This window comes from Canis lupus, chromosome 20 (genome assembly GCF_011100685.1).
Source record: "Canis lupus familiaris isolate Mischka breed German Shepherd chromosome 20, alternate assembly UU_Cfam_GSD_1.0, whole genome shotgun sequence".
Taxonomy (NCBI): domain Eukaryota; kingdom Metazoa; phylum Chordata; class Mammalia; order Carnivora; family Canidae; genus Canis; species Canis lupus.
Genome location: NC_049241.1, coordinates 57,764,903 through 57,792,537, shown reverse-complemented (window position 1 = coordinate 57,792,537; position 27,635 = coordinate 57,764,903). Strand labels below are relative to the sequence as shown.

At 66.3% G+C, this 27,635-nt stretch overlaps 2 protein-coding genes and 1 long non-coding RNA gene across 10 annotated transcripts; 1 reads left to right on the top strand and 2 right to left on the bottom strand.

Moving 5' to 3' along the window:
* Positions 1 to 691: 691 nt before the first annotated feature.
* On the bottom strand, positions 692 to 7,725 carry MEX3D (mex-3 RNA binding family member D). The gene is made up of 4 exons (XM_038565392.1): positions 7,642 to 7,725; positions 7,047 to 7,515; positions 945 to 2,327; positions 692 to 858 (listed from the first exon to the last, which is right to left on the bottom strand). Exons 1-4 carry the CDS (start codon positions 7,723 to 7,725, stop codon positions 821 to 823), a joined length of 1,974 nt encoding a protein of 657 aa, XP_038421320.1. The 3' UTR covers positions 692 to 820.
* Positions 7,726 to 8,555: 830 nt separating this feature from the next.
* On the top strand, positions 8,556 to 13,474 carry LOC111091406. 2 transcript variants are annotated; one of them, XR_005375265.1, is made up of 3 exons: positions 8,556 to 8,802; positions 11,591 to 11,795; positions 12,746 to 13,474. It is a non-coding gene; the product is annotated as an uncharacterized LOC111091406 (long non-coding RNA). The 2 variants fall into 2 exon arrangements; XR_005375264.1 differs by having other exon boundaries at positions 11,591 to 11,947; positions 13,124 to 13,469.
* MBD3 (methyl-CpG binding domain protein 3) lies at positions 10,982 to 27,192 on the bottom strand. Of its 7 annotated transcripts, none has more exons than XM_038567963.1 (8): positions 26,907 to 27,120; positions 21,985 to 22,144; positions 20,526 to 20,663; positions 19,536 to 19,626; positions 18,987 to 19,164; positions 17,467 to 17,481; positions 17,021 to 17,224; positions 15,552 to 16,860 (listed from the first exon to the last, which is right to left on the bottom strand). In XM_038567963.1, the coding sequence occupies exons 1-7, from the start codon at positions 27,014 to 27,016 to the stop codon at positions 17,026 to 17,028; spliced, it is 891 nt and encodes a 296-aa protein (XP_038423891.1). In that variant the 5' UTR covers positions 27,017 to 27,120; the 3' UTR covers positions 15,552 to 16,860; positions 17,021 to 17,025. The 7 variants fall into 7 exon arrangements, with proteins under 7 accessions (XP_038423897.1, XP_038423891.1, XP_038423894.1 ...); XM_038567966.1 differs by having other exon boundaries at positions 27,003 to 27,107; XM_038567965.1 differs by lacking the exon at positions 26,907 to 27,120 and adding an exon at positions 26,043 to 26,473.
* Positions 27,193 to 27,635: the final 443 nt, after the last annotated feature.

Genomic DNA, 27,635 nt, shown 5'->3' with positions numbered 1-27,635 from the left:
CACCACCTCCCCTCCGGACCGAACACCCTCATCCTCAGTCCGAATCCCTCCTTCTGGAAGCCTAGGGGGCGCGGGGACTGGATCCGAGCTCCCCTCCCCTGATCCTCCCCCTCCCACGCCCACCCACCCCACACCACGCCAAGGGCTCACATGTAGTAAAAAGACTTTATTAAGAAGGCTTTGAAGTCAAAAAATAAAACTCTTGATACAATTTTCTGAACCCTTAAGTCAGCTCAGCAAATATATAATCAGTAATTTAGCTGTGTAAGATTAAAGGTCCGTTACTTTATTTAAAATAAAATATACTTTAGTTCTTAAAATTTATTTCATAAAGTACATATTTCCCTATAAATTCCCTACATATACACAAGAGGTAAAAAGTAAAAGTTTAAAAAAAACACAATTTAAAAAAATTTAAAAACTGACAACAGAAACCACAGCAGAAGGGGATTAATAATTAAAAACAAAAGTTAGAAATTTCTGGTTGGGCCCCCCCTGCCCCCCACCCCACCCCCTCCAGCCTGTCCCCCGCGGACGTACAAAAGGGCAACCGGTGGACCCCAAGAGGGCTCCTCGGGGGGATTCGCAGAGGCTGCGGCGGTGTCCGGAGCCAGCACTGTCAAGTCAGAAATCCGAGTCCCAAAGGACTAGCGAGAGTTGTAAAAATCATATATATATGTGTGTGTGTGTATATATATATATCTTTTTTTTTTTTCCTTAAAAAGATCACCCTGGGGGGCGGGGAGTCTTAAATAAAAAGTGCAAGCAGACCTTTTCTCTCTGGTTTATTTTAACCTGTCGACTCAATACTGTTTATTTGTTAGGAACTGAGATGCCGTCGGGCAGCCGTCTCCACGCCTGGGGCCGAGTTAAAGCTCGTCTGTGAAGGCTGGCCCCGCGCCCCGGCCCCCCGGCCCCCCCGGCCCCCCGCTAGGAAAAGATATGAATGGCCTGGGTGGCGGGCGTGCGGCAGGCCGGGCACTCGGGCTCGCTCTTGCCGCAGATGCGGACGGCGCAGTCCATGCAGAAGAGGTTGTGGCCGCAGGGCACCAGCGCGGCCATCGCCTCGCCCTCGGCGCACACCACGCACTCGCGCGCCAGGGCCGGGCCGGGGGCGGCCGGGGGCGGCGCGGCCGACGACGAGGACGAGGACGACGACGAGGACGAGGACGCGGCCGGCGGGGGCTTGCGGCCGCCCTCGGAGGCCCCGGGGTCCAGGGGGGCGCACGGCGGGGCGGCCGCCGAGAAGCCCGTGCCGGGGAAGGAGGCCAGGGCGCTCTGCGAGGGCCGCCAGGCCAGGGCGCCCACCGGGTCGGGGGGGCCGGCGCGGCGGGCCAGCGGCAGCTCCAGGGCCAGGCCGCCGGGCTCGGGCAGCGTGGGCGAGTGGCGCGGCGAGCCGGTCCCGCTGCTGCGCCGGGCGCCCGGGGCGGGTGGCGCGGGGGCCCCGTTGACCGCCGAGCAGCCGCCGAAGGCCGGCAGTGGCGCCGCGCGCTCGAACGGGGCCCAGATGGTGGCGGCGGCGGGCACGGTGAGGTCCAGCGCCAGGAAGTCGAAACCGAAGTCACAGTCCTCGGGGGCGGGCGGCCCCGCCGGGGCCCCCGGGCCGTCGCCGCCGAACGTGAAGCCCCCGTTGCCCGAGCCGCCGCCTCCGTAGGGACTGGTGGGGCCGGCCTCGGGCACTGGCGGCCCCCCGCGGCCCCCTGCGTAGAAGGCCTCGGGGCCCCCGGGAGCCCCCAGGGCCGGATCCCCGCGGAGGCTGGCAGTGGGCGCGGGGGGCCTCCGCCCAGGGTTGGGGGCCTTGGCCCAGAGGCCGGCGGCCGTCCCGAGCAGGTCCAGGCAGACGTCGGTGCCGTTGGCATGGAAGTCACTGTCGGGGCCCGCGTCAGTGAAGGCGCCCGTGCGCAGTGTGATGTGCGCCTCGATCTCCTCACGCGCCCGGTCCACGTTCTCGGGCATGCCCGTCACGGCGAACACCGGCTCCTTGTCGCGCCCCGGCGTCACGATGTACGTGTGTGTCCGCTGCTGGATGCGCTTGATGGTGGCGCCCTTGGGCCCCACCACCAGCCCCACCACGCGGTAGGGCACGCGCACCTGGATGGTGGTCTGGCCCGGCAGGTTGGGCGGACCCTGCGCGGTGCCGGGCAGCCCGCCGGCCTTGCTGCGCGTGGCGCGGATCACGGAGAAGTGCTCGGCGGCGGACAGGATCTCACGCTTGGCCATCTCCACGTCCTCCTTGCGGCCGGTCACGATGAAGACTGGCTCCTCCCCACGCACGGGCGTCTTGATGTATGTGTTTGTCTTAGCACGCAGAGCCTTGATCTTGCACCCTGGAGGAGGCAGGGGGAAACACTGTGAGGACGGGGACCCTCCCCAGGACAGCCCTTCCCGGGGGCAGCTGCAGGGCCAGCCGGCGAGGGGGGCTGGGAGCCCCCACCGCTCTGCGCACCCACCCGGGGCTGTATCCTCAGACACACATCTCCCCGTGTCCCCTCTGGTCCCAGGCTTGACGTGTGGCACGTTTGCAAGGAGGACCCCTTGTGGGTTAAACAGTGTCTCCCAAAATTCATGTCCACTGGGTCCTTGTGAACAGGACCTTACTGGGACACACCCTACAGGTGTAATTAGGGAACACGCAGTGGGGTGGCCCTGAAGCCACGACAGGTGTCCCTTAGAAGAGGAAGGACATGAAGACATGGAGAAGACAGACCACCCTGTGAGCAAGGAGCCACCGGCAGCCCAGGGACACGGATGGTCTGCAGAGCCCTCGACAGCACCCCCCGCGCAGCGGTGGGGCAGCCCGGTCGGACTACAGCATCCACCTAGGATTCTCTCCTGACCAGCGGGCCTCCCCAGCCCACAGGGGCCCGGGCCCCATGCACCCTGCACAGGGCACCTCCGACGGCCCAGGCGGCCACAGCCCATGCAGGCAGCAGGGGGATCTGCACGGCGGGCAAGACGCAGGGTGTTCGGTGGGGGCGCCTGCAGGTGTCTCTTACCACCACCCCAGGGCCTTTTGTGCCACCATGAGTCGGGGCCCAGGAGTCCAGCAGAACCCCTCCCGAGGCCGGAGGCACACGAGGCCACCGCGGCGAGAGGCTGGCACCGAGACAACAGCGCAGCTGACGTCTCCCAAGGAGAACACACAGTCAGGGGCGGCCAGGGGGCAGCCTCACCCAGAGCCCGGGCACAGCCCCCCCATCCCCTCTCCCGGGTCCTGGGCCACTGGCCCCCATGGCCTCACTGGCATCTCCCCTGCCCCAGCCTCAGGGCCCCCTGCACAACCTTTGCCATCTCCAAGCGTCCATCAGGTCACTGCCCAGCGCCCCCTCCTCCAGGAAGCCCACAGGGACTACAGCAGGGCCCCAGCACACATCCCTCAGCTGCTCCCGTTGGACCCTCCCAGCTCCCCGAGGCTGGCGGGCCATGAGGGTCAGTGCGCTGGAGGACGCTGGCCTCCCGGAGGCCGGTCCCGTGCTCTGCTTCCTCGCCAGGAGAAGGGCCCAGACCCTGCAGCCCGAGCAGGTGCCTGCTGCCACGAGGCTCCCAGCCAGGGGATCACAACCCCACGTGAGGAGTCCCAGGCCCCCCGGGGGCGGGCAGGCGGGGCCAGGCCACAGGGCACAGGGGAACCCGCCCTGAGGGCGCCCTGGCACAGCCGGAGGGCAGCCCTGTTCGCGGTCCCGGAGCCCCAGATGGAGCCCGCGGGGCCGAGGGGATACGTTCGCTGGGCGCACTCGGCGGGACACCCACGGTGCCGAGCCCCACCCGTGCCACAGCCCTAAGAGGTGGCACCTGGAGAGAGTGGTGGGACACGGCTCTGTGGAGTAGGGGCTACAGGTGACGGCGGGGCCAGGCCCCTAAAGGGCGTGGGGGGCTGCTTGCCGGCCGAGGCCAATTCCTGGGCCACCAGGACGCCGACTCGAGCAGGTGTCCCCCAGGAGCCGGGTGACCACCCAGCAACGCCCACCTCCCTCACACGGGGGTGGCGGGTCCCCACACAGAACCTGGGCCCGCTGCTCGCATGCCCTCATTCTGGGGTCCCGACCCCCGTATGCTGGGCGCTCGGGAACTCAGGCGCTGCCCCCAGGGACCCCACAGTCACCACAGGCTTCGCTGATCAACCAGCACTGGAAGTCGTGAGGGGACAAGCCTCACCCTTGGAAGGACGTGGGTCAGGGGAGGGCTCCTGGCTCAGCGAAGGGTGGGCGGAGCCCTGGAAGCAGGACGGGGCTGGGACAGACCTCGGGATGCCCCTGCCCAACCTGGTGGGGTGCTGTCCCCAGAGCAGGCCCAGGCAGGCTGGGCCGCATCACGGCAGGGTGGCTCTGCGGGGGCAGCGGGCTCATCCCTCTCACAGGCTCGGAGACCCCCTCCGATGCGGCGGCCAACACAGGGAACCCCTTTCTTTCTGGGCCCCACCACCAGCCGCCAGGACGAGCAGCCAAGGCCTGCAGGGGTGGGGTCAGCGGGGGAGAGCGGTGAGCAAAGCAGGCGTCCCCGAGCTGAGGGGGGCCAGGCTGAGCCCCGGCCCTGGCCACAGCAGCAGACAGAGGGGCTCGGGGCACGGCCGCCCTTCACCCACTCAGCAGGCAGGGGGCCCCCAGGGACGCCCAGCGGGGGTGCACGCTGATGGGAGCCAAGGTCACACGCGGGGCAAGCGGGCACCAGCCTCCCAGGTGACATTTGCTGACTCCCTTTGGAGTCTCCCTTCTCTTGTCTGTAAAAGGGGGCCGTCACCCCCACCCTGCAGCTTCGGAGGGCACAAGTCCTCTCCGGGGCCACGTCCGTTCCCTCAGACAGAGCCAGGGCACTAAGGTTCGAATCACAGCCCTGCTGACCCAGCTTCGGCCCCTCCCGTGACCAGAAGCTACAGAGCGTCCTCTCGGGGGGGATCTGGAGGCTCAGCGAGGCGGGGCAGGCCGAGGCTCCCACGCGGGGCACCTCTGGGCCACCCAGCCTCAGGGAGGAGGGCACTCTCGGGGGTGGTAACCACCTGCCCCGTCCCCGGGGGCTGCGCAGACCTGCTGTGGGATGGAAAAAACAGCTCAGAGAACAGCAGGTAAAGTGTCTGGGAAAGGGGAAACCACAGGTCGGGGACTCTGGCCCCCTCCAGGGGATGGAGCGGCCTGCACCTGGGGTTGGGCAGGAGGCGGCGTTCCGAGCAGCTGTGGCCCCGCACTGGTGGAGGGACAGGCTGGAACCCCCCAAGGTGGAGAGTGGATGGGTGACGGCGGGGGTCAGGATCAGGGCACAGAAGGTCCCAGAGGTGCTCCTGGAACTCCCTGTCCTGGCACCCTCCCCGGGACCCTGCACCCTACCTCGTACCAGCCGCTGCTGGGATTAGAACCCTCTTACTTGAGAATCCTCACAAAGCACCGGAGGGGGTGCTGTCCCCCCCAACCTGTCACAGAGAGGAGATCTCCCCTGCCCGGGGTCACAGGGCCAGCCCAGTCCGCACCCCCGGAGCCGGCCTTGCTGTCTGCCAGCAGCAAGACCCCAGGCCGGCACCCAATAAACAGGTGGTGAAAGGCACACCCCGCAGGTTGGGGCGCCCCAAGCGTGCTCCTGCACAACCAAAGGCACGGGTTCGGACGTCCTCGGCTCGACTGCCGCCACCACTGGGGTGGACTCAGCCTCTCTGGAGGGCCCTCCCGGGGTTCCAGAACACACACACTCGCAGGGAACACGCCCTCGTGCTCCGCGCCCCAGCAGCCTGTGGATCAGCCTTGTGACTTTGGGCAACAGCCCCCAGGCCGGTTCCCGCGTCTGTCGTCCCCCCCACCCCCACCGTGCCACTGGCTAATGGACGGTCAGCACGTGGCAGTGGGCCTGTCACACGTCCTGGAGCAGATAAGAGAGACTGGGGCAGGGGGTGGATGGGGCGGTCGGGCCTGGAGTCCTGCTCATGGGAGGCAGCCGACAGGGCCCAGGGAACCACCTGTCCCCCGGCACTGCTCCCAACTCCTGGTCCCTCAGCCCAGCACCACACCTGCTCCTCCTGCTGCCAGCTGTGGGGAGGGCCCGTGGCTGCACCTTCACCCAAAGCCCCAGGACTCACTGGCCAACCACCCCTCCCACCCAGAACTCCGAGAGGCCAGTGCCCGGAGCATCCCTGTGGTCCTCTGACCCCCGGCGGCAGGAGTAACAAGCCACCTTGCAATTCAAGACCCCCCACCGGGTCTCCAGCTCCTGTTACTGAGCCCGAAGGCCAGCGCCAGCCGAGCCCAGCCCGAAGGCCAGCCCGAGAGTCCTGCAGCTCCACCTCAAGCCCCGCCCAGTCCCCACCCCAGGTTCTAGAACCTGGCCAGCGAGCAGGGAGTGGTGAACAGAAAGGTGCGGGCAGGAGGCAGGGGAAAGTGGGGCTGGGGCCGCCGGCTGAAAAGGGGGGTGGGCGTGTGTCCGGGGGAGCTCTGCCCACCACCCTCCTGCCCGCCCGCCCCGCAGCTCCGGCTCCAGGGCCAATGAGCGGCGGCCGGCCTGATGTCACCCTGCAAATCTCAGGCTGGCTCTCTAACAAAGAGAACAATGGGGCGGCCACAGGGACCGTCTGACAATGCTGCTGCCGGGACCCCCGGCCCGGCCCGCGGCCCGGTGCCCCCAGGGCAGGCCCCGGAGCCCGGCCCTCAGCAGGCTCGTGCAGCCGGTCCTCCAGCGCGGCCCCAACTCCGAGCGGGGTGGGGATCCTCTCGGCCCGCGCCCCCCTCCCCCGCCAGCAGGGCCTGCAAGTGGGGACGAGCGCCCTCGGTGTAGCAAACTTCGCCGCCGCCCCCGCCGCCCCCGCCGCCCCGCAGCCCCGCCCTGGGTGCCGGGCGCCCACCCCCGGTGTCGGGTGCCCCCGGGTGTCGGGGCCCGCGGGCGGCGGCGGCGCAGACAAAGGCCGCGGGGGGCGCGGGGGCGCCCAACTTTCTGGCGCGGCCCGCGCGGGACAAAGGCGCTCGGCGGCCCCGAGGCCGGGCGGGGAGCGCGGGCCGCGGGGTGCGGGGTCCGGGCGGGGCGGGGCGGGGCGGGGCGGGCTCCGGGGGCGGCGCCCGGCCGCGGCCACTCACCCTGGCGGCCCACGATCTCGGCGACGTGCTCGGAGCTGGGCACGGGCACGCACTCGGTCATGTTCACGCTCTTCTTGCGGCTGCCGATCGCGCTCATCTGCTCGGCCAGCAGGCCCGGCGCGCCCAGGGCCGCGGGGTGGGGCGCGAAGCCGGCGAACACGTCGGGCGGCGGCCGGGAGGGGGGCGGCGGCGGCGGCGGCGGCGGCGGGCTCCCGCCCGGGTCCAGCAGCGCCAGCGGGCCGGGAGCCGCGGCCTCGGGCCCCGCGGGCGCCGCCGGCTCGCGGCCGTCGGGGGGCGCGGGCTCCGCCGCCCCGTCCGCGCCGCCCGCGCCGTCCCCGCCGCCCGCGCCCTCGTCGTCCGCGCCGCCCGCGCCGCCCGCGCCGCCCGCGCCGCGCAGCCCCAGCCCCAGCCCCGAGAGCTGCTCCAGCGCCAGGCGCAGCGCGGCGGGGCGGGCGGCGGGCGCGGCCTCCTCGGGGCCCGCGGGCGGCGGCGGCGGCGGGGGGCGCGGGCTGGGGTCGCCGCCGCCGCCGTCGGGCTGGCCGGTGGAGCCGGGCATGGCGGCGCTAGCGCTCGGGCCCGCGCCCCCGCCTCTCGCCCGCCGGCCGCCCCGCGCCGCCGCCGCCGCCGCCCGCGCCGCCGCGCTCCCGCCTCTGAGAGCTGGGCCGCCGGCCGCCGGCATCCAGCGGCGGGGCGGGCGGCGGGGCGGGCGGGCGGGGGGCTGCTCGGGCCGCGGGCGGCGGCGGCGGCGGCGGCGGCGGCGGCGGCGGCGGCGGCGGCGCGACTCCTCTCGCTGCTCGGCGGCGGGCTCGGCGGCGGCGGCGGCGGCGGCGGCGGCGGCGCGGACGCTGCTTCCCTCCCGCGCGCCGCCCGCCGCCCTCCTCCGCGCCCCGCCCCGCCCCGTGACGCGCGCGCGGCCAACAATGGGGCGCCGGCAGGGCGCAGGCGCGCGGGGCGGGGCGCGGTCACGTGGCGGGCGGGGCGGGGCGGCCCAGGTAGGAGCCCGCGGGCCCCGCCCCCGCCCGCCCCCGCCCGCCCCGGCGCCCCCCCCCGCGGCCCGCACGCCCTGACCCGGGGCGCCCGCGGGGGGCGGCGGGGCCCGAGCGGCGGCCACGTGGGCGGCGGCGCTTCCCGGGGCCCCCGCGGCCCCTGCACGACCCGCGGGCTGCGAGCATCCGCCCGAGCCCCAGCGACCCCGGCCGGGGACCTGCCCTGCCGTCGAGCTGGGCCGGAGGTGGCAGCGGGAGCGGCCGGCAGCCCCCCCCCCCCCCCCCCCCCCCCCGCCCACCGCCTCCCTCACCCCGGGTCGCCGCCACCCCCAGACTTCCCGACAGGTGCCTCCGAGGAGGGCCCCTCCCGCCCTAAGTTGTCCTTCCTGGCCGCCCACGCCGCCTCCAGCCCGAGGGCCCCCCTCGGGGTCCCGCGCTTCTCTCTTGTGCCCCTGAACACGCATGAGTGTGAATTACTTCGCCAGAACTGTGTCTACACCCATCCCCGTGGGCCAAGCTCCCGGAGGACCTGGAGGCACCCAGGAAGCGCCAAGCGCTGGGCTGGCCTGCCGGCTCCGGCTCCTTGTCCCCCGGCCACAGGCCTTGTCCCCATCTGGCCCACACTGTCCACTGGTGCCCCAGGCCCAGCAGGACGCGTCCAGGCCACAGGCCCCCTCCCCACCAGCACTGCCCCTGTAGCCATCTCTGGGGACCAGGTCTTGGCCCGAGCTGACACACCTTCCTGGCCCCCACCCAGCGCAGAGGAGCAGGTGGGTGGCCCTTCTGCTGAGCTGGAGGAGGGGGAGGGTAGGACAGAAGGGGGTGGGAGGGGCTGGGGAGACATCGGAAAGAGACCACAGGAGAAAGTGTGGCGGTGACAGGTGCAGAACAGACTGGCGTGCATACCTGACCCAGGATGCACTCTTGGGGGTTATGCACCCACATTTATGTTCCTTAAGGCGAGCCGCAGGGCTGCGGCTGTGTACACGGCTCGTGAGGGCCGTGCCAGCGGATTCAGGGCCACCCCGCTCCCCTGTGGCCTCGCCTTCACTAATGACACCTGCAGGCACCATGTGTCCAAGTGGCCATTGCAATCCCAGTGGAGAGGTCTCCAGACGACAGGGTGCAGGGTGGCTCATGCCCTCTCCCCTGCCTCTCTACTTCCCAGTTTCTGCTCTGGGCCAGAGACACATGTCCCCCTGGGGGGGCTTGGGAGGGCACACGTGTCTACTGATGGGGGAGAAACAACCGAGTGGCGTGGGGGAAGCTGCCCCCAGCTCCTGGCCGCCGCCTGGAGACACCAGGGTACCTGGGGGCCGTGGGGACTCTGCTCACACCGCAGGCATCCAGCCAACCGGAAGGTGATGGAGGACAGGCAATGACAGGGCTTGGGAGGTAGCACAATAGCGGGTCTTTAACTTCAGCAGGAAGTTGGAAGATTCCCGTTGAGGAAATCTAGAAAGTCAGGCAAGATGAGTGGGACCTGGGAGAAAAGGGAGAAACCAGAGGAACAGTCCGTGGGTCCCAGAGACGCGGCGGAATCGGAGGCAAGTTGTCCGAGCAATGACAGGAGGGGGCAGCCGGACCCCACAGCTTGTCCTGGGAGGACGTGCGAGCGGCCAGGGCCCCATAAAGGCCCCCTAAGGGCTTCCGGGCCACATTCCAGAGGGTCAGGAAAGGAAGGCCTAGGATCCAGGGGAAAGCCATGGCTGACGCCAAGGTCTGCGTCCAGTGGGACGAAGAATCAGGACGGTGCAGGCCGGCGAGGTCCTCACCAGCCAGCTTGGCGTCCCGCAGGACGCACCCCAGCAAAACCCAGGGGGCCGTGAGTGACACAGGTGCAGCCCTGGGAAGGGGCGCGAGGGAGCGGGCTGGGCTGCGTGCAGGGGGGCTGTGGGGCTCGCCGGCGGGAGCAAAGACTACCGGCAGCTTCAGAAGGACGCTGTTGTGCGAGCCGATGAGTCAGAAGAGGGGGACCCGGGGCTCCGGGGTCTTCACGTCCACACAGTCGGGCTGTGCGAGTGCTGACCTGGTGGGTGTTTGTGTGAGTGGACAGGAAGGGCCCCGAGCCGGCGCCCTTTAGACGTCCGTTCAGGGGCGCCTGGGGGGCTGAGTCGGTGATCCCGGGGTCCTGCCGCTCCCCCCGGCTCATGCTCTCGCTCGCTCTCTGTCAAATAAAATCTTCAAGGATAAAAAACCCCTCCTGTTCGACGTGCAAGCCGCAGCCCTGCACGCGGCGTGCACGCTGGACAATGTAGGAGACAGGAGGTGGCACCTGCGTGGAGCGAGGGGTGGGCCGTGGGAGGCGGGGCGAGCCGGGCGCCGGTCTGCGGGGGGTGTCCTGGGCCCCCAGCCTGTCCGCCAGCCTCCCCAGTGCTGCCACAGCCTCGGCTCCGTGACCCCCGCGGCCACCAGCGCCTCCCGCCTTCCTGCTCTTTCCTGTGCTCTGAGCGGATGACCACAGACCCCATGGCTTCGAGCACCAGTGTGTTGTGTCGAGGGCCCAGAAGTCCTAGGTCAAGGTGTGGAGGGCCGTGGGCTCCCCAAAGGCTCCAGGGAGGGTCCTCCCTGCCTCTCCAGCCCTGCGCGGCTGGCTGTCCTCAGCGCCCCTGGCTGTGGACGCGTCACCCCAATCTGTCCCCCAAATCAGGCGGCTTCTCCATGTGCGTTTGTGTGTACATGGCTCGTGAGGGCCGCAGCAGTGGATTCAGGGCCACCCCACTCCCCCGTGGCCTCACCTTCACTAATGACACCTGCAGGCACCCTGTGTCCAAGTAAGATCCCACCCACAGATTTAGCGGTTGGGACAAGGAGAGCCTTTTTGGGAGACACAGGGCAGCGCACAGTACCTCCCCAGGCAGGACACCTGGAGTGTCTTCAGGGAGATGCCCCGGGTGCCCGTCCCCTGGTCGAGGCCGCTTACCCCTCGTGCCAGCCCACGGGTAGGGTCAGGGCGCACGGCCGTTACGGTGCTCCTGCAGCTCCGGCTGCGTCGGGATCCCACGGGAGCGCAGGGGCGGCGCTGGGAGGTGGCCTGGGCCCCCAGTGGCCTCCGTGACACCGGTGCTGGCGCTTGGGCTTCACTGGTCAGCACTTCAGACCCTTCCACGATAAGAAAAAATACATTTTCATTAAAGATTTTATTTATTCCTTTTTTAAAAAAGATTTTATTTATTCACGATAGAGAGAGAGAGAGAGAGAGGCAGAGACACAGGCAGAGGAAGAAGCAGACTCCCTGCGGGGAGCCCAATGCGGGACTCGATCCCGGAGCTCCAGGATCCCACCCTGGGCCAAAGGCAGGCGCTAAACCGCTGAGCCACCCAGGGATCCCCAAAGATTTTATTTATTCCTGAGAGAGGCAGAGACACAGGCAGAGGGAGAAGCAGACTCCCTGCGGGGAGCCCCATGTGGGACTCGATCCCGGGACCCTGGGGTCACGCCCTGAGCCGAAGGCAGATGCTGAACCGCAGAGCCACCCAGGTGTCCCCCAAAATATATGTTTTTAGGTTTTAAGAACTGTAAAGTCAGCTTTACCTTCTCTCTACTTTTACCGACAAGCCATCACGACGTAAGGGAACCCCGGAAGGACTCCTCACCAGCACCCCCCTCTGGAGCTGCCTGGCGCTGGCGACAAAGCCCCGGGGAGGCAGGGTGCCAGGACAGCACGCCCAGCGGCTCCCCCAGCCTGCACCAGGGAACTGAGAACCATCTTCAGTGTTCACGGCAGCCGGGAGGGACACACGGCCCAAGTGTCCATCCGCGGGTGAGCGGGTACACACAGCGTGTCCCCTGCACACGGGCACATCCCTGGGCCACATGAGCAGGAGCGCGGCACCCCCCACCCCCACCGCCCCGGGGACGGACCCGAAGCCCACGACGCTCAGGGACGGAACCAGAGACAGGAGGCCCCACGGGGTGAGAGTCCACGTGTGTGACACGTCCAGGACGGGCTCGTCGACGCACGGGGAGGGGGCTCGGGGCTGGGGAGGGGGAGCAAGAAGGATAAAAAGCGCGAAGGAAAATGTCAAAAGGAAGCAGCAAAACCCACCCCCAGAGGGTCGGCTCTGGGGGTTTTAGTGCTATTTGACCTCTTTGTTTTGAACTATGTGCTTTTTTTTTCAAACAGCTCCAGCTCCTTGGGGGGGCGAGGGGGGGGCGGGGGGGATGCCCAGTGACAGGGAGCGGGGCGCCCTGGGGGTGGCAGGGGTGCCCTCCTCCTCCAACGGCGTGTTTGAAAGAGTAAGAAGTCGAGGGGAAAAATTGCCCGAGAACATAAGCCACAAAGCTCCCTTGCGGGGACCGGTCCTCTTTTCAGCCTTGTCGCTCCGGAGGGTGTGGCGTGGGGCGGACTCCCCTTCTGAGAACGGGGGGGGGGGGGGGGAAGGGGGGGCGTTGTTAGAGACATCATTTACACGCAAGGACACGCGCCTTCCCCCCGCCCAGGTTTTTATTTGAAATCTGGTTAGTTCACATCCAGTGTGACCGCAGTTGCAGAAAACGCAGCTGCTTTGCGGGTCACACTGATTGGTCAGCTCTGCTGGCCCGGGGGCGGGGTACCAGGGCGGCCTCTTGTGCCCCTGGCTGTGGGCCCCGCGGACCCCTTGTCTCTTCTGGAGCTTCGCCCAGACGACTTGCCCTGTGCTGTCTCTTGTGGCAGGTTTCTTGAACCCAGCCCAAGTTGATTTGTCTTTTTTCCCCTTTTTTTTAAAAAAGAGATTCCCAGCCAGCAGTTGTGCGTCTGCGCTGCAGGCCGCCTGCTGCCCCCCCACGGCCGTGTGGGGACCCTCAGCCTCCTTCCTGACTGGCTGGGGTCGCTGCACACGCTTCAGGTCCCCTGACACTCTGAAATCTCCTTTTGCTTGTAAAATTGAGATGTGGTTTATGGCGCATCGACGTTTGCCCTTCCAGACAGTTCAGCGGTTTTTAGTAAATTCAACAATCCGTGTAGTCATCACGACTGGGGATGTCAGGACACTGTCATTATCCGAACAAGAAACCCCATCCCCGCTGGCTGCACCCGCACCCCCTAACCCTGGCACCCGCGAACCCGATTTCTGTCCCTGTGGATTTGCCTCTCGTGACCTTTCACAGAAGTGGAGTCGCACACTCTGGCTTCCCAGGGAAACTGAGGCAGAGGGATCCAGGGAGAGATCTCCACAGGGAGCCGAGGGGACTGGACGCCCACGGCCTCCGTCACGAGCTGGGGCCCAGGAGGGCCTGTGTGGGATCCAGGCCGCGGCCACAGGCCCGGAGGGGCAGGAGCGGACGGTCGGCTGGGTCAGGGGCAGAGAAGCTCGTTCGGCCCCAGCTGGGTGGACTGAGGCCCGGTCGACGGGACGTGTCTTCGCTGCATCTGCCGGATAAATGCTCACCTCTCCCGACACCGCCTCGGGCACACCCGGAACTCATGCTTACCAGCTGGGGGGGTGGGGGGGGCAGCCTGGCAAGTCGACAGAACATTAACATCACGTTTGAGGAAAAAAAAAATCACAGCCGCCTCCTGTGTCTGGGTCCCCCCGGGTGTCGTGGGCTCAGGGTCCGACCCGGGGCAGCTGCTCGCAGCCGAGTGTCCTGTGTGGACACGTGTGATAGAGCCTGGGGTTATTTCCACGTTTCGAGCGCCTTGGGTCTTGAGCAAGCCTTAGCTGATCCTACGGGCAGCGTCTCAGCGGCCTCTCCCCAGCAAAGGCTCGGAGCCCCTGTTCTAGAATGGTACTGGGCCGCGGAGCCTTCGGGCGACGGAATGTTCTCCATGTGCTGTGGCTCAAGAGCCACCAGCCAGGTGTGCAGGGAATGGGGGGGTTTAGTTAGTTGTAACCAATCAAACTGAACCAGCCGTGTGTGGCTGGGGGCCGTCCCGTTGGACTGTTCTAGAAGCTGAGCAAGCTGGTCCCTCTGCCCTGGCCCGGCCGGCCAGGTTTTGACCAGCAAACTCCCAATTTATTTTGCTGTGTTGCCACCTCAGGTCACCTGTAGGGCCCCTTCCTCCTCGACCTACGTGGATCCCGAGTTCGATCAGTTCCCCAGCTTGTGTAGCAACTGCTCACGCTCACTCCCCTTGAGGGGGCAGCACGGGAGGCCGGGGGGCGTGGGGGGCCGCGGGGGGCCTGGAGGTAACAGAGATGCTCAAGGCTGAGGCTGCGGGGCCAGGCCACGGCGGCTGCGTGCTGCCAGGAAACACGAGGAACCTTCGGGGTAATGGCCACGGAGTCCCCTACAGACATCCCCGTCCTGGTCCCGGGAGCTGGGACGTGTCACCTCCTGCAGCAGAGGGACCTGGTCAAGGCCCTGGGTCCCCGGGGGGCCTCCCAGAGATGGGCAGACCCCACGCTGCTGGCAGTGAGGACGGAGGAGGGGCCGCGAGCCCCAGAAGGCAGTGGGGGGGGCAGGAGCAGGTCTCCTTGGGCCCCGGGGAACATGGGGGGTGACCAGCCCCGTGTGGTTTTCCACAGCCAAGTTGGTGGTGACCCGTGCAGTGGCCCCGGGAGGCTCGCACAGGTGAGGCACCCTAGGATGGTCAGCGGAGCGGGGTGCAACATGGCTCCGAAAGCCTGCCTCAGGGTGGGGGCGGCTGGGCACCGGGTGGAGACGCGGGCTGGTTCTCTGTGTGGACAGCCCTGAGCTGATGGCTCCGGAATTGAGGGGCCCGGCAGGTGGCAGGGGGGAGATGTTGGAGCAGCACCTGCCAGGTGACCAAGCTGCGCGGAACCCCTCCTCTGCCCTTGCCACCAGGGATCTCTGGGGAGGAGAGAATTTGGGGGACCCACAACCTTGGAAAGGTGGCCTCAGCTCAGGGTCAGGATGAGCTCTCGGGTGGGGAGGGCCCTGCTGTGGGGCTGGGGGCATCGGACCCTCACACCAGCCCACTGCCCTGGTCCACGGCACGGATGGACCCTTGGGCTGGGACCCTAACAGCATCCTAGCATCTGAGGTCCTGAGGTCCATGGCCCCCCAAGGGCTCTCTGGGCCTGCAGTCGGGGAGACCGGAGTTCTCAGCCAGTGGGGCACCCCTCCCGTGGCTCCCGAGCCTGTTCCCCTTCTGGGAGCTGGGTCCCCCAGGTGGGGCTGGTGCCTGTGGGGTGACCGTGTGCGACGGGGGAGTCGGGGAGTGCAGGGCGCTCCAGGCAGCAGGCCAGGGCCCTGGGCACCCACCTGCCTCAACCCCAGGTGGGCGGACCCTCTGCTGCTTGTGGATGCAGGGCAGGCGGTGGTGGAGCAGGGGGCAGCAGGGGTGAGATCCCGCCAGCGCCCCCACTGCAGACTCCAGATGGACCCTCGTCAGTCTTTGGAGCCAACGTGGGTGTGTCCGGCGCAGAGCCCGCTGGGTCCAGTCGGGGCAGCAGGTGGCCCTGGGGGCGCTGAGGGCACTTCTGGAAACCTTGGCCAGACTGGCTCTTTCCGCTGAGGAGCTGGGACCCGGAGCCCGCCCTCCCGGTCCCCCGGAGCCACACAGGGCCGGGCAGGGGCCCCCGACACAGAGGCTCGGGTCCTCGGGAGGAAGCAAGGCTGCAGACCACACTCACCGAGATGGCTTTATTCAACGGTCGCCCGCAGGACGGGGTGCCTCCCGGGCCCCGCGGTCCCGCCCGCTGAGCAGGGCTCCGGGCCTCAGGCCCACGCAGGGGCCAGCCCCAGGCACAGCTCCCTCAGCGGGTGCAGCCTGCGTGAGAGGCAGGACAACATCAGCCTTGGGGGTGGCTCCCGAGGAGCTGTGCTTTGACTGGACCAGCGGGATGCTGCCGGCCGGCCGGGGCCGGCGTCCTGGGGCGCAGGGGCTCCGCCATCTGCCCACCCTCCGGGCCGGCCAGGGTGACGGCCACACGAGGCAGCAACCCGGGTCCTGCCTGACGGTCTCAGGCTGTGGGTCGGGGCCGCGCGGGGACAGGGTGGCTGCCCCGCCCAAGGCACTCGGGGCTGGAGGGCGCGGGACGAAGGAACTCCACGCGGACTCCGTGCCCAGGGCTCCCAGGGGCCGTGGCTCCGGGCACCGGGAATTGCCGGGCCGCACAACACACCCCAGGCCGGGGGCTCCGAGGAGCCGCGGCCCCAGCGCCAGCTCTGGCCCCAAGCGAGGGGCGTCACTGTCCCTGCGACACGGGGGGAGGGGGACGCAGATGGCAGCCGGCGCAGCTGCCTTGGAGCCCCGCCGGGCAAGTCAGCCGCGAGTTCTCTGTCCTGGGGGCTGGCTGCCCCTCAGGCAGGGCTGGGAGCGTGGGGACGGCGAGGTTTCCCAGCACGGAGGCCAGAACTGGCGTCCACGTGCAGCACACACAAAGGCTAAGCAGTCATGCGGACGTCCAGCCTCACTGGCGTCACGGCTTTATTGAAGGACGCCTGGTGTGTGCCGCTCGGAGCCACGACGGCTTCGCCCGCTGGGGGCACGCAGGGGAGCCAGCCTGCACCTGGAGGGCTCCTGTGTCGACCCTGGAATATCGTCCCGCAGCTTGACTGTCCCAGAAAAAGCTCCTCCGGCCCCTGGGGGACCTCACAGGCCGCCTGGGGGCAGCTGTCCTGTATGAGGCGGCCGTGGGGACGAGGCCGGTCCCGAGTCCAGTGTGGAGTGATGGCTCCGAGGACGGCCTCCTGCAGGCGGGGCCCGGGGGCGACTGGCACTTCCGGACCCAGGCCGTTCAGAGAAGAGCAAACGTGGGGGCCCATCAGGCAGGGGCTGTCCTCCAGCCGTGCCTCCGTGGACCTGGGGGAGGGGACACGCCTGGGAAGGCCTAGGAGGGGCCGCCATCCTCCTGGGCTGGGCCACAGAGCCTGGTCCAAGTGTGGCAAAGCTGGAGTTGGCAGTGGCTCCCCGCAGGCAGGGCTCCCCGGGGCCTCTGGGAAGACAGGGAGAGGGCGCCATCAGTGCCCCGACGGGGAGACCGGCACAGCCGCCACCCTGCATGGCGCAGGCCCCAGGACCCTGGGCATGTCCCTCATCCCCACGGTCACCGTCCAAGCGCCAGCTGCGGCCTGAAACCACCAGCCAGCCAGCACCTGCTCTAAACATGCTCCATCTCCTGGTCCTGGTCGGGCTCGTCCTCGTCCTCGTCCTCGTCGTCCTCATCATCCTCGTCCGCACCGGTCTTGTCCAGCGGCGCCTCACCGTCCCGGGCCAGCTCCTCCACATGGGCCAGCATGTCGGCCATCAGGGCCTCCTCCAGCCGCTTGCGCACCTGCTGTACCAGCTCCTCCTGCTTCCTGGGGACACACGGGCTGCGCTGGCCAGAGCTCGTCCCCGCGGTCCCCGCCTCCAGGACAGCAGGTGCCAGGACAGGAGGGACGGTCCTCCGCCCTAGCTGGTGGCCCTCTGGCTCAGGGTCTGGGTCCTACGCTCCACCTCTGCCAGCGGATCCCAGACCCACATCCCTGGCTCCCTCTGCTGCTGCCCCTCCCAGTGCTCCCTGCGGGCACCGATTCAATTAGCCCCCGCCCGGGCGCACCCGTCGGCTCTCCTCCTGGGCCCAGCGCACAGATGCATGTGAATCCGTCGGTTGAGCAGAGTTTGCAAAGAGAAAGTAGACAACGGGACGCCTGAGGGGCTCAGCGGTGACCCTGGGTCCCAGGATCGAGTCCCACATTGGGCTCCCTGCATGGAGCCGGCTGCTCCCTCCGCCTGGGTCTCTGCCTCTCTGTGTGTGTCTCTCATGAGTAAGTAAAATCTTAGAAAAAAAAAATGGGACAATGGCTTGCTGGGTGACAGGACCCTGCAGATGGAGCAGCTTTCTCAGGGGTTGCCCTCTGCTCTGGCCGCCTAGAAAGCGGTCAGCCTAGGCTGAGACCCTCAGCTTTCCGCCCTGCAGCCGAGACCCTGCCTGAAGGTGAACCAGCACCTGCGTCTGTCCCGGGGTCTGGGCAAACGCTGGCTGCAGACTCTGTGACCCCCCGGCCCCAGACTCCGCACCCCCGTGCTGTGCTGCCACACTGCGAGCCACCCGTCTCCTCTCCAGACAGGACCAGATCCCCTACCTAACCCATGACATGAGCTTCTCCTTTCTGTGGCTTTTCCTATTTTTAGAAGTTCTGCTTGGTTTTAAAAATCCGTCTAGTCTTTCCAGATGGTTGTGTTCTTTCCTTATACTTTGCATCTCCTGGAGACGAGCTCCTCCGTGAGGCTCTGGGCTATTCCGGGTCTTCACCGCACAGAGCGTGGGGCTCCCGTGTTGTACCGACCTGGCTTCCACACCCCGGTGCCCAGACGGGAAGCCCACCCGCCTCCGCCCTGGGTAAGCCCCTCCCGGCCACGGCTGCTGTGGTTCCAGCCCCAAGTCTGTGTAGTGGCCACAGAGCCCCTAACTGTCCTGACCTCAGCTGTGCGCTTATGCTTTAGCCCCAGAGGACGTGTGTTCCACTTTCCGGTGCTTCTAAATGCTCCTTGCCCTGCTGTCAGCTTGAACTAGCTCCTCACCAGGATGCCCTTCCAGATGGTTCTGGCAGATGGACGCCTCCTGCCCCGAGCCCACCTGCACCTAGACACTGGCTCGTCGGGGAAGCCCCTGAGGCCCCCAGTCGCAGGGTCCAGCCTAAACCTGCACTGGCATTCAGGGCCTGGGGCGTGTCTGGTGCCACCCCTCACTCACCCCGTGCTCCCCGCTCCACATACCACTCTCTGCAGCCCCCTGGCAGGCACCTGGAAGGCCTCATGTGCCTGAGGACGGGCAGGCCACACTGCAAGCCTGTCCACACCGGTGAGGAGCCACTTTCTCTTCCTAAGAACATTCCTGAAGAGCAAGGGTGATTCCCGTTCCCTCTGCAGGTAGCCCCTGGCCTGCCCTCAACTCCAGACACACTGGCAGGCTCCTGCCGGTGCTTTTCAAAACTGCCCTCGCTGGGGCTACGTCGGCGGCTAACCCCGGAGAGCGTCAGTAGAGAAATGTGATTGCGGGGAGACCGGGGAGTGGGGGGGGTGGGAAGCATGCTGGCCACGGGCAGGGCTGGCGTGGGGGCATGTGCGGGCCAATACCTGATGTCCTCGTCGGTCACCATGAAGGCCTTGCAGAGGGGCTGGGCCGTGTTGAGCCACACCCCCGGGTTCTTCTCCACGGCGGCCGACAGCTGCCCCGTGATGGGCATGGTGCTGGTGTGCAGGGCGCTGGCGATGGCCGACAGCAGGGTCTCATCTGTGCAGCCAGGTCCCACGCCTACCAGGGCGGGCAGGGTGGTCACCACCTGGCACCTGAGGCCCTTCTTCCTTAGCCTGGGATCTTGTTCCCAAACCCCCCACTACAGGCACTCAGGCCCGCTCGTGAGAAACGCAGAAGCTGCGCCTCTCAGGGACGGTGTGGTTGCATACGGCGCGGGAGCAAAACCACACACGCCAGGTCTCCTCAGGACACCCCGTGCCACACCTGTGGCCCCCCCTGTGCTCCCAGATACCTGTCCTTCCCCGCTGCCCAGCCCGGCCCCAGCAGGGCCGCGGCGCTCGGCCCGTGGCGTGGTATTTAGGGTTGCTCCCCGTGCTGCAGAGGCCACCGGGTCCCCTGCGCCTGGCCCCCTCCTACCCCAGGGTTACCTTGCAGGCCTTTGGGGAGGTCCATGGTCTTCACGAGCTCCTCAGCGATGTCGAAGGCATTCAGGCCACTCAGCTTCTTCTCCCAGAAAAGCTGCCACCAGACACACAGATGGGGCTGACGGACGTGCCTCCACAACAAGCAGCCCTGGCCAGGCCCGCCAATAGCTGGGCCCATGCACGCGTGGACAGCAGTGTCAGCACGACCTCTGCCCCGACGTGCCTGAGCTACTTGCTTGGGAATGAGGGTTCTGTGGGACCCAGCGGGATTTCCGCCCAGGCCTGTCCTCCCAGCTCAGAGCCACGCGAGCCAGGATGTGAGCCCTGCCGTCGGTGCTGACAGTCTATGGTTCCCAAAACATGACGCAATCCCACGCAGGCAAAGCGCCCTTTGCTCTGAAACTTGAGGAGTCCACCGTCCTCCCACGAGGACGAGCTCGAGGCCCCCAGAGGTCCCAGCAGGCAAAGGGACCTGGTCAGCACCGTCAACAGGCACCACCTGTGCAGGCAAGGGGCCCAGCGCCTCTGGGGGTGCAAGGAGCTCCGCCCGTGGACGGCACCACAGGACTTGGGGACAGGGTGTGAAGAGGCACGGTCCGAAGCACGGGGACAGATGCTCAGGTCTGAGTGGTTACTAGAGGACTATGACCCAAATGCCACCGAGGGGAGTGGAAATGACAAGGGGCCTCCCTGTGAGCGGCTCCCACAGCCTCCTGCCCCCGCCAGCACCTGCACACCAGCTATCTGCTGGGCGTTTGTAAATATGCACAAAGGTACAGATAATCCTTGGATTTTAAGCAGCAGCTTACAAATCACCATGTGCGTGACCTTACAGAACCATGCCCCACAAAACCACAAGCTCTCCCCCAAACAGTGGCGAGAGGAAGCGTGTGGTGAGCGGGGCCAGGGTGGGGGCTTCCACTGCCGCAGAGCCAAGCCCCCACCGCCCCCCTGCCCGCCAAGACCTTGTGGGGGGGGGGCACATGGGCTCACCTGCCGAGGCTGCTCCACAGCCTTCTGGGGGTCACTCTTCACCTTGTTGCTGGGGTGGTTGGTGATCTTGGTCACCGGCTGCTTGAAGATGGATGCCGTCTGTCTGACGGGGAGGGCCGTGTTCAGGTCGGGCTTGCCCTGCAGAGACATGCAAGCTGGCACTGCAGCCCCAGAGGCCTCCGTGGGCTCTCCCACGCAGCTGACAAGACCCCTCCCCTCTGAGCTTTGGGGAAAAGATCGCTGTCTGTTGGTCACAGCGTACCTGGAGGCACCCCGGCTCTGGGGCCACAGTGGGGTCCTGGACCACACCTGCCCTGTGCCTGCCTCCTGCTCCTTGCTCTCCATGGAGCACAGTCCAGACAGTGCCCTGGCTGGTGCTGTCCTGCAGCCAGGACCAAAGTCCCCTGGATGCACATCCATCAGACTGGTAGACAGTGTCACCAGGCACCCCCATGTGGCCCATCGGCTGTGGGAGACGTGCTGCTTTCTCTGTCATTTTTAAAGAGTTTATTTATTCATGAGAGACACACAGAGAGAGGCAGAGACACAGGCAGAGGGAGAAGCAGGCTCCCTGCGGGGACCCCGATGCGGGACTCGATCCCGGGACCCCGGGGTCACTGCCTGAGCCACAGCTCCATCGCTGAGCCTCCGGGTGTTCCATAAGTGCTGCTTTCCAGCCCCTGCAGGGACGCCAGCTGTGCCAGGCTCGGGGAGAGTGCGACAGGCGCACACACCGGGCACAGCTGGGGGCCAGCTGCAGGGCTATGGCCTCTCTCAGGGACAAAGTGAAGAGGATTTTTTTCCCCTCTTTCTACTCTTCTGTAACTTCCAAATGTCCTTCAAGAGACAGTTATAACTCTAACACCAGGACAAGTAACGTTAATTGTGGAAGCCTCGCTCTCTACCCCAAACTAGAGTTGCGGGTTTTTTCATCTTACAGTTTTTCTTAAAGATTTACTTATTGGGCAGCCCGGGTGGCTCAGCGGTTTAGTGCCACCTTCGGCCCAGGGCGTGATCCTGGAGATCCGGGATCGAGTCCCATGTCCGGCTCCTGCATGGAGCCTGCTTCTCCCTCTGCCTGTGTCTCTGCCTCTCTCTCTCTCTGTGTCTCTCATGAATAAATAAAATCTTAAAAAAAAAAAAAATCTACTTATTTTAGAGAGAAAGCGCACAGCAAGGGGAGGGGCCGAGCAGCAGATCCCTCAGGGAGCACAGAGCCCGCCGTGGCGCTCGACCCCAGGACCAGGACCACGAGCTCAGGACAAGACCCGACTGCGGACGTTCACTGCCATCCAGCTGCCCCGTCAATGCCTGCGTTTTTGTTCTCAATGTAACCTCTATGCCCAACATGTGACTTGAACTCAGGGCCCCAAGATCGGGAACCACATGTTCCACCGACTGCGCCAGCCAGGCGGCCCCGAAGCGGGTCTGAGCAGTGAGCCCGAGGCCCGGAGCTTACCTTGACCTGGTTCGAGGAGTCATAGCGGACCCTCTGGCGGCTCCTGTTCATCTTGCTCATGAGCATCTTGCCCGTCCGGAAGTCGAAGGTACTCAGGTCCATGGAGCCCCCCAGGTACCGTGCCAGCTGGGGCTTGCTCCGGAACTTCTTCCCACTGGGGCTGCGGACGGAGAGGGGGTCAGCGGTGGGCAGGCACGGCGTGCTGGGCCAACCCTTGCCCTCTTCCCAGTGCGGCCTCCCGATGGGGCCCCGGCAGACACCGGGGCTGAGAGCAGGGATGAGCTTTCAGAGTAAATGCCCTGACTACAGAAGGGTGGGGCCCAGCCCCGGGAGCCCTGGGAGCCCAGCTGACATCTCAGAACGTTCCAGAAACAGAATTAGGCTGTGTTCTTGAGAAAAGACCCCAGAATAGCAGGTTTTGAGGGAGAGCCCCTAACAACAGTCTCCTCGTGGGTGCCGTGTTGGGGACTAGGGTGTCCTGGGGTGGGGGCTGTAAAATCTCATGTTAAGATTCAGGGCTAAGACCCCAAATAGCTGCTCAGGTGTGACCTGTTGGGAAATCGGAAACCAGGTGTTCTGAAGACCTGGCTACGAAGCTCTGCCGTCCTGCTCACCTTGTGGACAGCACAGGCCGCCCACCTCTCTAGGAAACCAGTGATGCCAACCCACAGGGCTGCTGTGCTGAGTCAAGGAGGCTGTACTAGGAGGAACCAGCACAGGACCAGCAGGCATTAACCCGGAATACCAACTGCTGCAGCCACTGCGGACGACAGGCAGGTGGCTCCTCAGACTGAACAGCAACCCCACACTCGGGATCTACCTGAGAGAATGAACATGTTTGTGCAAAACATACAGCCGGGTGTTCAGAGCAGCGAGAGGCTCACAGAAGGTAGGAGGTAAAAACAGCCCCAAGTGTCCACTGGCGGGAGAGCAAATATACAGTGTGTCGCCCGCCCCCCCCCCCCCCGACATGTCCCTTGGCTGTGAACAGGAGTGACGCCCCCCACCCGCCCCGGGGACGTACCCCGAGGCCCCGACGCTCAGGGAGGGAACCGGACACAGCAGGCCCCACAGGGCGAGAGTCCATGTGTGCGACATGTCCAGGACGGCCTCGTCCATGGATGGGGAGGGGGCTCGAGGGTGACAGCTAATGGGGCCAGGGCTGCTTTTGGGGACATGGAATGTTTGGAGGTTGGCCCTGGTGATGGTTGTAGGGCTCTGTGATACAATAACCACTGACTCGTGCACTTTAGGAGGGTGAGCCGTGTGCCGTGGGGATCACGTCTCCATCAGGCTGTGACAAAGCACTTGTGGGGGGGCCTGGGGGGCCTGGCGCATTTCCGGACACGGAGCAGCTACCAACTCAGGTCACTCCGCTGCTGCTGGCTCTTCTGTCTGAGATGCTTGATTTTGTTGATCTCCCCTGAAAAACCTCTCAGACGAGCCTCTCACTCAAACAACGGCATGTCTGGTCCCCAAACCCCACTCGGGACAACAGAGGGCAGCGTGGAACCTGGTCCAGCCACAGTGAAACCCCCTCCTGCAGCGTCAGGACCCAAACAGCGGCGAGCCGCACTCAGCTCTGGATCCCCCCAACCCTGCGGGCAGGGCCAGGGTGAAGACAAGCGAGTCACGGGACCCAGTCGCGGGACCCGGCGCCCCACACAGAGCCCGACCCCCACTCTGAGGCCACCAGGGACTCTGCGGGGCGATTCGCTCCCCCCCGGCCCCCGCTGCACTGGCTGGTGCGCACAGAGCCTTACGCACCGGGTCGGCGGGCAGGAGCCGGGGTCCAATACGACAGCAAAGAGGAAGGAGGACCCACAAAACTCGCCAGTGTCTCTTTGCCTCCACTCGCCACCCCGCACACACACTACACGAGGACAGGAACTAGAGCGGGTAAGTGGCTGTTTAGGACCGTGCCATGGGGTACGGGGCATTGACAGTTAAGGGTCTGGGGCGGTTTCGGGGTGAGGAAAGTATCCTAAAATTGACCGTGGAGGTGGCCACCCCTGCAAATATGCTAGAAACTATTGAACTGTACACTTGAAACGGATGAACTGTATTCAGTATGAATCCTAATCTCAATAAAAACTATTTTTTTTACAAAAGCAAGACAAGGGATCCCTGGGTGGCGCAGCGGTTTGGCGCCTGCCTTTGGCCCAGGGCACGATCCTGGAGACCCGGGATCGAGTCCCACGTCGGGCTCCCGGTGCATGGAGCCTGCTTCTCCCTCTGCCTGTGTCTCTGCCTCTCTCTCTCTCTGTGACTATCATGAATAAATAAATAAAATCAAAAAAAAAAAAAAAAAAAACAAAAGCAAGACAAAAAGTGAATTAGTAGATCCCAAGGGCTGTGGGGGGGGGGGGGGCATTTGGGAGTGATGGAATGTTCTGGAACTAGAGGTGACCGCCACACGACTTTGTAGGACTGAAATCCACTCGACAGTACACTTGTAAAGGATGGACTGGACAGAACGTGGACTAGATCTCAAGCTTTGAAAACGGTCCTACAGATCCACAGCTCAGTATGGACACAGGAGAACGTCCCTAAGATTTTATTGAAAACCACCACTACCCTGGACACACATATAGAAGTCAAAGAGCAAGACGGCCTCTCTGGGAGCAGGGCCTCACTGGGAGGGCACAGACCAGGAGCTCCAGGCATGGGGATGGGGGCTGTGGCTGGCATGTCGGGGGCTGGTTGTGGGACTAGGAGCCACCATTTGGCCTCGAGCCTCAGGCCAGGATGTGGGTATAGGACTGAAACACAGCCTGGCTTCTAGTCTGTAGGGAGGGCTGCTGTGCCAGTCGCCAGGACCAGTAAGTGGGCACCGACAAGAACGAGGCCCGGAGCCCGCGATGCCCCAATGGGCCCCGACACTGAGTCCGTCCTGCTTCTCCTGGTCCTGCTTCTCCTAAGCGTTTCCACTTCTGACATGAGATGTCCTGGGGGAGTCCTACTTTGTACCTGTCCAAACAGCAAGCCCCGAGGTCAGGGTACTAACTTCCCACAAACCCTCAACCTCCTGCCTGGACACAGAATATCACGGTGAGATTATTTTCACAAAGAACACATGGCCGCAGCCTGATGATTCGGCCCCAGGTAACATTTGTGGGGTCACCTTGCAAAGAACACACTCCCTCCCCCACTCGCTGGAGAAGGAAACCAAGGCCCAAGTATTCCAAGGGACAAGGCTTGGACTGCAAACCAGGTCTGTTTGACCCAAAGCCCTCAAGCTCTACTTTCCTCTGCCTTAAGAGAATTAGGCAAATCCATCCATGCTCTTGCCCCGTTGCTGGTTCAGCAGGCGCTCCAGGAGGTGGAGACAGCAGAGATCCACATTCTAGACAACACCATGGGTTCCAGGTCACATTCCCCCAAACCTCCCACCCACTGGGAGGGCAGGTGACACCCTCCTGCCCGGTGGATCACCCAGGTCAGACCTGGGAGTGGTGTCGCTGATGTACACAGAGCCCACACGCACCACCTGCCCTCCCCGCTCCCCTCAGGCCCCACCTCTCAGTGGAGTCACGAGAAAGCTGGAATTCCATCTGTCCAGCCTCTTCGGAGCTTTTCCCCATTGCCAGACCCCCATACTCAGGTCTAGGGACTCAGAGGAAGGCCCCATTTGGCGGAGGCCCTGAGAGGCCCACGTAGAGATGGGGACAAGAGGCGGAACAACGTTCTCCAGGTGCTCTGGCCATGCTGCCCTTGGCTCGGCCTCCTGCGGCCTCTGCACGGGGTGCCCCTGCCAGGACAGCTCCCTTCAGCCCCACTGCCAGGGCCCAGCTCAGTGGCACCCTTTCAGAAAGGCCCTCCTTGACCTGCCCCAGCCTCAGTCCAGCACCCCATCACTGGCCTTCACAGACCCCTGTGCTTCTCTGTGAATGTCACCACCTGTAACTACAGGAGTCCCAGGGTCCCACTCCCAGCTCCACGGCCAGGACATGCGGCAGGTGCTGCAGAGGCAACTGTTCAGTTAACAAAGACCTAGAGCCAGAGAGACCCGCTCCAGCCTTACGCCTAGACACGTGTGGAAAACGAGGGCCTCGCACCTCCTCACTGACCCAGCGGGACAGAGCCGCGGGGATGCAGGCTTCATCGCAGCAGACAAGGGCAGTGCCCGCTCCCTCGGTGCCCCAGCAGGGCCGCTGCTCTTCGGGGAAGCCAGCCCCGCGCTGGTCCTGACAGCTGCCCTCCCTTTCCTGCTCACCGCCCTCCTGCAGCCAAGGCCCCTGAGCGACCCCAGTGCGGGGTGCACGCGCAGCACCCCAGTACCGGCCCGCGCCCAGCACGTGGCCGGGGCCCCCTTTACGGGGTCCAGCGACCTGAACGCGCCCCGGGATCGTGCAGCAAGGGGGAGGGAGCCACCAGAGCTGGCTCAGGAACAAAAGCATCTTCCAGCATTCAGAAAGAAAAGGGGAGGGAGGAGGAAGGCAGCAGGTGGCCGCCGGCCTGCCGCCCACGGCTTCTGCCTCCCCCAGCCCGCGGCGGCCCTCCTTCCAGCCCGGGGGCGCCGAGCCGGCCCTCCGCACACGCGGCCCCGCCGCCCCGCCCTCCGCGCCCCCGCCCCCGCCCCGGGCTGCGCGCGCCCGGCCGACCGAGGGACAGCCCAGCCCCCACCCCCGCCTCCCAGCGGCGTCTGGCCCGCGCCCGGCGCCCCTCGCCCCGCCAGCCCGGCCGCCGCGGCCGCCGAACAAAGGCCGCCGCCCGCCCCGCGCCGCTCGGCGCTCCACGCGGCCGCGGGGGGAGGGGCACGCACGCGCACTCCCCGGGGCCGCCGCGCGCCGGCACGCACGCACGCACGCACGACGCACGCGCGGGGCCCAGGCCGCAGCCCGGGTCGAGGCGCCCAGGCCGCCGCAGAGGCCGCTGGGAGGCGCCCGTTGGGGCCCTGCCCGGCCGGCACGTTCATTCACCTATAGTAAAAGACATCCCTGTGGCCGGCCGACAGCCCCGACCTTCTGGGCACTTCTTCCCTCTCCCAGCCCTGCGGGAGCGCCGGGCACTCCCACCTCTTCCGCTCCATCGCGCCCGGCTCCTCGGCCCGCCGCCGCCGCCGCCGCCGCCGCCGCCCGGACCCCCGCTCGACGCCGCCGCCTCAGCTGCCTCCGTCGCCGCCGCCGCCGCCACTTGCCGCGGCTGTTCCGGCCCGCGGGCCCCCGCCCTCCGCCCCCAGCCGGGCACGCGCCGGCTTTGCCGCCCTCTGGGCCCCCTCCCCGCGCTCGCCAGCCCCCGCTCGGGGGGCCGCGCTCCGCCCACCCGCCCGCGCGCGCGGGGCCCCGTACTGCGCAGGCGCCGCGCGGGACCCGCCCCGTGGGCGCCAGCCCCGCCCCGCGGCGGCGGCTCCAATCAGCGCGGGGCTGGGGGGCGGGGCTGGAGTGGAGCACCGCCCCCTGCCCGCCCGCCCCGCGCCTGCGCACTGTGCTCCGCGAGCCGCCGGCCGCCGCACGGTCCCGAGGTGGCCGCCCGGTCCCGGGCCGTCGTCCGTCCCGCCGCGCGGCCTCCCAGCCTGCAGGCGTTGTTGACCGCCGCCCTGCACGCCCCGGGGCCCTTCCTCCCCCCCGCGCCCGCGAGAGCCCGGCGGCTTCCCCTCAGCCCCTCCCCTCGCCGGCCCAGGGCAGGTGCTCGGGACTTGGGGTGATGGA